This window comes from Quercus lobata, chromosome 7, assembly GCF_001633185.2.
Source record: "Quercus lobata isolate SW786 chromosome 7, ValleyOak3.0 Primary Assembly, whole genome shotgun sequence".
In the NCBI taxonomy this organism is placed as follows: domain Eukaryota; kingdom Viridiplantae; phylum Streptophyta; class Magnoliopsida; order Fagales; family Fagaceae; genus Quercus; species Quercus lobata.
Window position 1 is genome coordinate 20816987 of NC_044910.1, and position 9858 is coordinate 20826844.

General features: G+C 34.4%; 1 protein-coding gene across 1 annotated transcript; it reads right to left on the reverse strand.

The window, feature by feature from the left end:
* Window positions 1-598: 598 nt before the first annotated feature.
* On the reverse strand, window positions 599-7524 carry LOC115954283 (aquaporin SIP1-1-like). Its single transcript, XM_031072197.1, has 3 exons — window positions 6979-7524; window positions 6594-6866; window positions 599-1063 (listed from the first exon to the last, which is right to left on the reverse strand). The coding sequence occupies exons 1-3, from the start codon at window positions 7273-7275 to the stop codon at window positions 908-910; spliced, it is 726 nt and encodes a 241-aa protein (XP_030928057.1). The 5' UTR covers window positions 7276-7524; the 3' UTR covers window positions 599-907.
* Between the last annotated feature and the right edge of the window lie 2334 nt (window positions 7525-9858).

A 9858-nucleotide genomic window follows, 5' to 3' on the forward strand; every position in this document is an offset into this window, starting at 1 on the left:
GGTGCTTGTGAGTTTTGATTCTTGTGGTGCTTATGGTGGAGATTGGTGCTTGTGGTGGAGAGATAATCAGGCTGTGAGAGAAAGAATAAGAAGAAGAAGCTGCTTATGGAGGGGCGGTGATTTGACACATGAAAAGTAGAAGAAGAAATGGTCGTGAGAAGAGGAAGAAGAAGAAGAAGCGGAGGAGGGACAAAACATTGATCTGAGAGAGATAGGGACAAAGATAAAGAGAAAGAGATAAGTATAAAGAAAAGATAAAGAGATAGGAACAAAAGAATAATAATAAAAAATTAAAAAATTATTATTATTTAAATAGAATAAATGGTAAAGTAGATGAATTGATATGGGTGTTTTGGAAAAGTAGTAGTGTAAAATAGAAAAAGTATGCTTTTCGTGTAAAATAGACGGAGAAATTTGGCCAAACTGATGCAATTGCTCTAAATCTATATTCTTGCACAATTGACATGTCTTGGTGTTTTTAAGTAAGACATGTTTAAATCCCTCCCCCCTCTCCCATTATAACTATCAAATTATCCCCAAGTAAAACCCTTAATCCTTCTATCTTAAACTAACTACAGTATACAGATAACCAAGCATCGAACAGAAAAAGTGAAGGCTCAGCCAGTTCAAAGTTCTAACAATAGTAGCAGACCACATCAAAAAACTAACAGCACTACAAAAACAGACTAGTCACTGGTGACACACTAGCATACAGGCAGCAAACATTCACTTCCTAATCTGGACAGATTGAATTATTAGTTTATAACCTGATGAGAGTCCCAACACTGCTCGTAAGGTAGCACCAAAGAAAAGGAAAATGGCAGGGGAAAGAAAAATAAAGGTCCTCATTACATTAACATAAAGCTTATCTACTAAGTGCATGAGCAGATAAGATACTTGTGCCCCTTCAGGCTTTCTTCTGTTTTTTCACTTGTGGTTGTGGGGGAAAGAAAACCCGGAAGACCCAAGCAGCCAATATTGCTCCAAGAAAGGGGCAGATCCAATAGACATAAAACTGCTCCCATGTGTCATGCCAACTGTCTACATATGCCCAACCAAAGGCCTGCAAAGACAATACAAGACAAGTTAGCACATCTTGTAAGGCTTCTATGTACAGCACAAAAAAATCTCATCAATATCATAAGTTTACAATTAGGAGCCACTGTAGCAATAAGGTCTGTCATTAAAAAGTCCAATTTCTTTTTAATGTTCAAGAAACATTTTTCTTCTACTTTTTTGCTTCCATGCTTTTTCATTTTCAAGTGATAATAGAGTGACGTAGAACATCAGCACTAGAGGCCTTTTTTTTAACTAGAAAACTCCCTTCAAATTTTAATCTTGCATATATGAAATCATGTAGATATCCATACAAGCTTGAAGTAATCAGCCAAACTTCAAAGATCTATGCATATACATTAATTAAAGATGAACAGATATCAAATTATAAATGCAAGTGCAAAATGCAAGCAAGTTTTCCAACTACGGATCAGATCAGTTCACAACCTCACAGTCCTATTCTTATTAGCGTGAGGAGGCGTCACTTAGGCTAAAGTTCAACGGGGGAAATGGAATAGGACAGGATATTACACAATAAGAGGAGGGAGAAGAAAGGAGTCAAGAGGGAATAATGATCAATTTCATTTGTTTGAATGTTTAGGGGGAGACAGGAGTAGCTATTACCCTCCTTGTTTGGTTATAGGGTGTATATGTGAGAGGATAAAATATAGATAAGTTAACAATATAGTGAGACAAGTAAAAAGGGTTTGTTAATAAATTATTTATTAATTGTAGAGGATAAAAATAAAGTACAGAAAAATTCATTAAATTGGGTATCTATCATCTCATTCCAAATTCCTCAAATCTAAATAATTAAAAAGAAGGGGATTTGAAGGGGGTACCTTGCTGCTTCAAATTCCTTTCTCCTCACCTTATAAAAAAAATATAAATAAAATAGAGAGTGTGATTCCCCACCTCTACCCCCATCCAAACATACAGCACACCTCAAAAAAAAAAAAAAACAAAAAGCAAAAAACAAAACAAAACAAACAAACAGGAGGGAGTCATGGTAACTCCCCCCTTCCTCTTCTTCCCCAATCCAGAAATATTGTTAAGCCACAAATGACAACAGCAGAATTACCTTTCCTAGCCAAGCTGACAAAAGTAGACCTCTCTTTTGATAAGTAGCAAGTTTAATGAAAGAAAGAAAAGAGGGAATCCTAAAACATAGAAAGTATACAAGAGGCTACATAACAAATGGAGACCTAAAGTTACAAAGATCAAGTAACTCTAAAAAAGAACAACAATTAACATCTCCAATGATCTTTGATCAATCAATAAGCAATCTAAGAAAAATAGGACTTCAATTGACGCAATGGAGATTCAACCCCTTCACAAGATCTAGAATTACACTCCTTCAAAGTGCACCATATAAAAAAAGGGGAATAGTGTTCCATATATCAGTGATTTGATGACCCTCAAAGCCACCTTTCAACAAGCTAGAAGATCTTTCACCAAGGAATGACCCAAGAAACACCAAATAAAGAGGAAACCATAGACCATAGGTTGTCCCTTGCAATAGCACAATGTAGAAGATGAGTAATTGAGCCCCATCTCTTTATACATACAACACCAATAATAAATGACAATCTCTCTTTTGAAAAAAGAAAAAAGAAAAATCTGTAGCAAGAATTTTACCACGTGCTTCTGTGCAAGTTAAAAAAGCAACCTTCCTAGGGGAATCTCCAAATGGGTTACCAAAGAAAATCCACCTTATAGCCTCCACACAAAGCACCATGGAAAGATTCCACATCAAAAGTGTGGTTCTTGGATAGAGTCCAATACATCCTATCCATGCTTCTCCCGGAAATGAGTTAAGAGTAAAAAGTTGTAAGGAAATTATCAATAGATTGAAGCTCCTGATCGTTGAAGGACTAAGGGAAGATAGGGCACCAGTGGACAAAATTGTTAGTTCTATGCATGCATTGTGCAACATTAGCATGTTTATTAACCGCAATATGATACAAATGAGAAGACATTCCTAAGAGGTCCATCACCACACTACAAGTAAACCTCTCTCTTGTAGACCCTAAAAGAGAGTCAAGGTTACAAAACCAAAAACACCTGCCTCTGAACTTTGTCCCACAAAGAATGATCCAAAGAGATCTCTATGAGTCCCATATCAATGTCCAATTAATCTGCACAGCCTAAAGAGTCATAGATAGTGATCATAATAGTGGCGCAATCCTAAAAGGCATATCATGGGCAGATATGACAACTCTAAAACTTTCTAAATGCAATTAATTCTCACAAAAGCAAAGCACATTAAGAAGCTTGAACTAAAAAAGATTTTAAGGTAAAAAACCTACAACATCTCTTCTGCACCAGGAGCATTATGATGCAAATAATTTGGAACAAAAATGGAAAGAACATTACAAAGCCTAAGGACCCTGATAATGGCTATACAGCTTATGTTAAAAGACAATACATCATTCACTCTTCAAATAGAAGTGGGCCCTAAAATAGTCAGTTATCCAATCTTGGTTTTTTACTCTCAGATCTAGAATTACATTAAGTTTCATCGTGGATTCAATTATCATGTAAAGAATATGCCTTAATACATTCAATTATCATAACTGAAGTTTTCTACTGCAAAGAACACATCCTATTCATGCCCTCCACCCAAAGCTCCCAATATGACACAAGCTGGATCAATCTCCATATGTTGGCCCTAACGAGATGAGCCCTTACCGTAAAATCACCTCTTAAGTCTTAAACCAATGGATAAACAACTAAATTAATCAATCTGGTAATATGAAGACCTACAGAAAGTTTATGCAAACCGGCTGGTCGAAAATTTGAAAACTTCTAAACATAAAGGCTTGGTTGCATCAAACTTCTGACTCTAAAATTATCTTACTAGAAACTTCTTAAGCTAAACTTAGCAACTAATTTCTTTTGTTGCTTTCCATTTATGGACTAATATGAAAATGGAAGCCTTGAGTTTCTTAGCATCCTAAATATCTCTTAATCTCATTCATCTACATGGCCAAAAGATTCTTCAGCAAGAGAACAACATCTCTTACAAGCATCAAGTTAGGAAGAGCTCAGACTCCAACATTAAGAATAAATGGTGGGAAATTCCTGTAATCGAGTCACAAATGATGAGATATTGCTTAACCTATTAAAAAAGTAGCAAATGGTGAAATTCCTTAAAATCTGTCCCAATAGCAGTAGGTCAAAATTCATCAACTAGAAGCCAGGTGAAACTTATATTTACTCATAAAAATATTTTCCTATAAGCATATCTTTTTTTCCTCAATGTTCCGAAGATCACAAATGCAATAAGGTAATTCTAGCAAAACTTTTCTTATGCTTTTTTAAAAGACATTAGTGCCCTCGATTTTTGAACCTACAGTCATATCAAATGCTCCCATAGTCTTGAAAATTGAAGATGGAGTTATCAATAATTTTCAGCCACCTCTATTTGTTACAATTGATGTTGTCAATATTGCCATAGACACCATGTGTCAATTCTCACCATCATCACCATCAGCAACCATCATTGTCATCATCAACAATTATCACCGAACATTGCCACTGCTCTACCATCACCATTGCCACCAACTACTGCCTCCATGCCCCAAAAAATCACCAACTTCATTCTGCTTAGACTGAGGATCCTTTCAATTCAAAAATATCCAAAACCCTCTCCATAGTATAGATCTATGGTGATGTAACAGGGAAAGAAGGAAAAGTAATTGTGGAAGGCAAAATGAAGATGACTCAGTCCTCCTCATTGCAAGAACTCAACTATATAGCACACTTGTGTGGTGGAAGCAGCAATGAAAAATTAAATTTAAAAAAAAAAAAAAAAAAAAAAAATTGAATTTCTTACTTCTGCTATTTGGTTCATTTAGGAAAGAAAGAATGGGTGATCAAGCTAGATACTTCAGAATGGGTGATCAAGCTAGATACTTCCTCTAGCCCATCAAAACTTTTCACATGATAAGAGAGGAAATTTGTTGAGAAAACATGATAACATCTTCGGGACATGATAAAAGTATCGAAGGGCAAAGGTGGGCTCAAACACTTTTGACCCAATGCATAACAAATACATGACAGGCATTGTCTTGTCTTCTGTGGAGATGAGTTTCATATCCCATATCAGAAAGTTGATAAAAGAGGCTCTCAATCAACTTTCTAAATAAGACAACTGTCTGTCTAACCTTAGAAACTTTACACAGAAGTCCAACCGCACTTGACAAATTTTTGTTTTTGGGATAAGTAACTGCACTTGACAAATTTTCAGGCTAAATTTTTATTAAAAGAAAGCCCTTAAATAATTGCTACGTAACACATCCTTGTATCCATTGTGTAGCAAGGAAGATTGATCCAAGCCCTACCCAATCTTGAACCTGACACACGTTGGAAGTTACTAACTAATACTCCAAACTTGACTAGCCCATATAACTTACAGTCAGTGCTATGAGAACTCTTTATCATTCCCTTCCCAATAAGAGCAGATTATAGTTTGTTATATGAAAAGTCCAACCACTGTCATTCTTACACATACATTGGGCCAATTATGAAGACAGATATCAAGTGAAAAGGTAAATACCATAATATTGAAAGAAAAAAAGAAAAAGAAAGCCACACATAGAACATAACTTTATAAGGGTGGCTTCACAGAGGTTCTAGGTATTAGAAGGAGATAAATGGGAGAAAAGATTGACTTAATGGGGAAACAAGAGGAACATATGGAAAGAAGCTTGAACATTTAAATTACAGTAAAACAACTCTTTCTAAACTTTAAGTCATTTTGAAGGACAAGAAAGCATGGTGGACTGGCAACAAGAAATGGAATGATAAATAGACATCAAGATTCTGTTTATTTTATTTTATTTTATTTTTATATGTAATTTTATTATTATTATTATTATTATTATTATTATTATTTTCTCTTTCTCTTTGTGGCTCCTAGGCATAAGTATAAGCCTATTAAGGTGAATGCCCATGGATTACCCGACAACTGATTCTGGTAGGTGGGGTCAATTTAGAGGTGAGTCCAAAGGGCTCTTCCTTTTAAAGGTTTTCTACGTTATCAAATAAATAAGTAAAATTCCTCTTTCTCCTTGTATCTTTATTCAGTTGGATAAAAGAGGCCCTGAGTTTCCATTTTCAAGGATTATCTCAAATATATGTTCATTATGCCATAGACAAGAAGATATGGTATGGTGTTGTCAGAATGTGTTTCTTTGATATATTTGTTGAAGATTAGAGACAGTACAAAAGGTGACATCATGCGCAAGCAGAAAAGCAGAAGGGAGAAACTTTAAGGTGTACATTGAATCTATCTCAATTCAATCTTTTATCGCAAATACTAAAAGCAGTAGCGAGATGTAACAATACCATATGCCATTTTTGTGGTCAATGGATATGTATTCAACATATTTTGTTTAAAGATAAACTCAATAGATTAAAAAGGATGGGACTTGGGAGAGGTGGGGGTGGCATGATCAATCTTTTTATACTAAAGATGTGTAACAACATTTAAGAAAATTCAAGTATTAGAGAAAGTGCAAAGGTGTACTGACATTGGCAGGATTCATGGAAGGCCCGGTGTAATTAGAGCCAGCAAGCATTAATGCTACGGTGGCCACGGCAAGCAACCACGTCTTCACAAAGGAACTACGAGGACCCCTGAGTGCAATTATAAGGACAGCAAAACTAATGAGGAAAGTCAAGACTCCCTCAGCAAGAGCTCCAGTTTGCAAATCAACTTTGAGAGAAGGCCCACCAAGCATGTGCTTGTACTCCTTCGGCATCACCTCCTTGATTGCCAAGGCACCACCCACAGCTCCCGCTGCCTGTCCAGTGTCCACCACCCAAAAACAACAGCAACAGCAATTCAGTCAATAGATGTTTCCAACGTACACAAATACTATTCTATTTCTATTAACAAAGAAAAAGAATAAGGACCTGAGCAGGGAAGCGGAGGGCCATGGAGAAGAGAGTGTCGGGGCCGTGACCGGCGGCATATAAGGAGGCAGTGGCGGTGGGATTGAAGCTGGCGCCACCCAAGGCATCCCCAATGAAGTTGAAGATGAAGACGAGAACAAAGATGATGGAGGTGGTGATTAAGACAGAAGGCCAGACGAGGGTTTCTAAACCGAGAGCTGTGGCTATCAGCGCAGTCATTGCACCCATGGTTGATGAGAGAAATACCCACATGAATGTCAGTATTGCGTCCCCGATTGCCGCCTTTATCGCACCCATCTCCTTCACTCCCTAATTTGTGTTTTGTCCTTTTGGCAGTGGCAAAAGAAAAAAGACTGGCGGCAGACACCACAAAGCCACCAAAACACTTTTAGCTCCCTCTCTGTCTCTGAGTCTGAGTCTGACTGACTCTCTCTTCTTTCTCTCTTATCCTTATCTAATTTTTCTAAATACTAATACGAGGAGTGATTTACCTAACTCTTTTGCTAAATAATTGGGAGAAAGTACCAGATTACCTACAATTGAATCCTCATATAAATTTCCTTTTTTATTTATACCTAAAACTAAAACACATCTCACATCTAAAAATCAATATAAATACAATTACACACGTCCGCCTAAAAATGGCATCCTTCAATTACCTTCTAATTTTTATTTAGAAATAAGATATGTCACATTTAGTATTATTTTGATAGGAGAGATATGTCCATGTCTAACGAAAAAAAAGATCAAATAAATACCACAATCTAACTAAAAATGATAAAGAATTTGAAAGAAGTGTTACTGTCCATTGTACTCATTCATAATATTTTCATAACAAATTATAGGTGGTTAGTTATTTTAGTTATAATCTAAATCTATTGTTAAAATTATTTTTTTACTCCACCAATAATAACCCGTAACAGCTTGTTACTTAAAATTTGGTGTGAAAATATTGTGGATATAATATTTTTCTAAAATTAATATTGGTTTTAATTTAAATCTATTAAAACTATTTTTTTTCCCAACTGTAACACAGCTACTAGCAACCTGTCATTTAAAATTTATTGAAAATGTGCTGTAGATATAATGTTTCACCCTAAAGAATTTTTTTTTTTTTTTTTTTTTTTTTTTTAGCAAAGAGATTAAGGTGGCGTTTGGGTATTGATGAAACCAGACGCGTTTGCATCTGCATTTCCTTTTTTTTTTTTTTTTTGCACGTTGAGAAACAAGTTTCATCTAAAAAGTGGTCTGTCAGTGGGTCCTATGCACTATTTACAGAACTCATAAACCTCTTTATTCAGTAATTGTTTTATTAAAAATAGATTCTACGATATCATTTATACATTTAAAAATTATTTTACTATAGTATTTTTAATTTTCAATAAAATAAATAAAGGCTAAATAGATCCTAAAAGAGGATTTGAGAGATAAGGATAAGATTACAGAAAATGAATTTGTAATTTGCGGACGATTGGTACGTTTCAATTTTTTTTTTTTTTTTTTTTTTTGAGAACTGAGCGTTTCAAAGTTAGTTGGTCACAGCAAGTAGCAGCCAATGATGGTAGGGGGTTGAATACTTGAATATCGTGTCCCAGCCAACGCCTCCCCCAAATACGGCCGAAAATTGTTGAGAGAAATTGCATCTCGTCCTCTCATCAGTAATCACTAATCACTCACTTCTTCCCATGTTTTTTTTTTTTTTAAATATATTTTTAGTCAATAGTCAACAACACCTGCATCAAGCAATCAACGTTTCACGTCACCAGTTTCACTTTCACCTTGTGCTGAGTCATGTTTGATTTGTTCAAGTTCAACCCAGTCAACCGCCAAAAAATATTACTCTTTCCGTGCTAGTTCGTTTGTTTCCCAATTTATTTTGAAATATTTTAAAATATTGTCCTGTTTTTAAAAATAAAAGTCATTAATTTACTTATATTTATATTATATCCTTACTTTATTTTCAAAACTATTTGAAAAGAAAACTAATAAATATTTTTAAAAAATTAATATAATTGAGACACATTTTTAGTTGCCTCATTAAGAATAACTCTTAAAAAAAATGATAAATTTATTTAGGGGTAGTTTTGTAAATTTATACCTTTTTAGAAAGTAGACACGATAATAAATGATATTCCCTTAAAAAGTTTGAATTTTCAAACCGGACAAACAAATTAGGACAAAGAGAGTAATATCCTAGTCTAATGATAAAGAACTATTTTTAGAAGCGGACGCTATAAATTGAAACTTTCTAAAAAAAATAATAAAATAATTTTTTTTTGAGAAAAAGAATAAAATGAATTTTAATTAACTGAAGTAATTAATTAGTTAAAATTTTTGTCGTCAAATAAAATATATGCGTTAGATCCACATATACTTAAAATAAATTGGTGTATTGTTGTAATAATAAAAGACAACCATCAAGAAAAAACGTCATTCGTTAGAACTCAAAAATGGATAATGAATTAGTGTATAATTAGAGAAACAAATATTTAAAATTTTGAAACTATGTAGTAAACAAAAGCAAGCCCAAATGAGAAAATGAGTTTTTGTTACAATGGGTCAGATTTGGGTTGATCCATTGTTTCACGTGCCCAAAAAACCATTATCCATACTTGTTTTATACTTCAAGTTTGAACATGTTAATAGGTCTGAGTCTAGCATAGATACTATGGTTTACCATGTTTATGAGGAAGATAACTCATTAGAGGTTGATTTGACAAACAAAGAATATAAATTGCATAATATTGGCATTTGAGTTTCCCTATTTTAGGCATGGTTTTCAGACCCAAATTGTTCAATGAACCGTAAAAAATAAGAGGTTCAAGGTTTTTAAAGTCATACCAAAATCGAATCGTAATAACATCATAATTAATTTAATAA

What these genes read in the sequence shown, in the direction of transcription:
- LOC115954283 (XM_031072197.1), bottom strand. Translation starts at nt 7,275, where the DNA reads ATGGGTGCGATAAAGGCGGCAATCGGGGACGCAATACTGACATTCATG. An exon ending in CCCTCCGCTTCCCTGCTCAG is followed by an intron (nt 6,867 to 6,978) that starts GTCCTTATTCTT and finishes GACACTGGACAG; the next exon opens with GCAGCGGGAGCTGTGGGTGG. An exon ending in CTTCCATGAATCCTGCCAAT is followed by an intron (nt 1,064 to 6,593) that starts GTCAGTACACCT and finishes TTGTCTTTGCAG; the next exon opens with GCCTTTGGTTGGGCATATGT.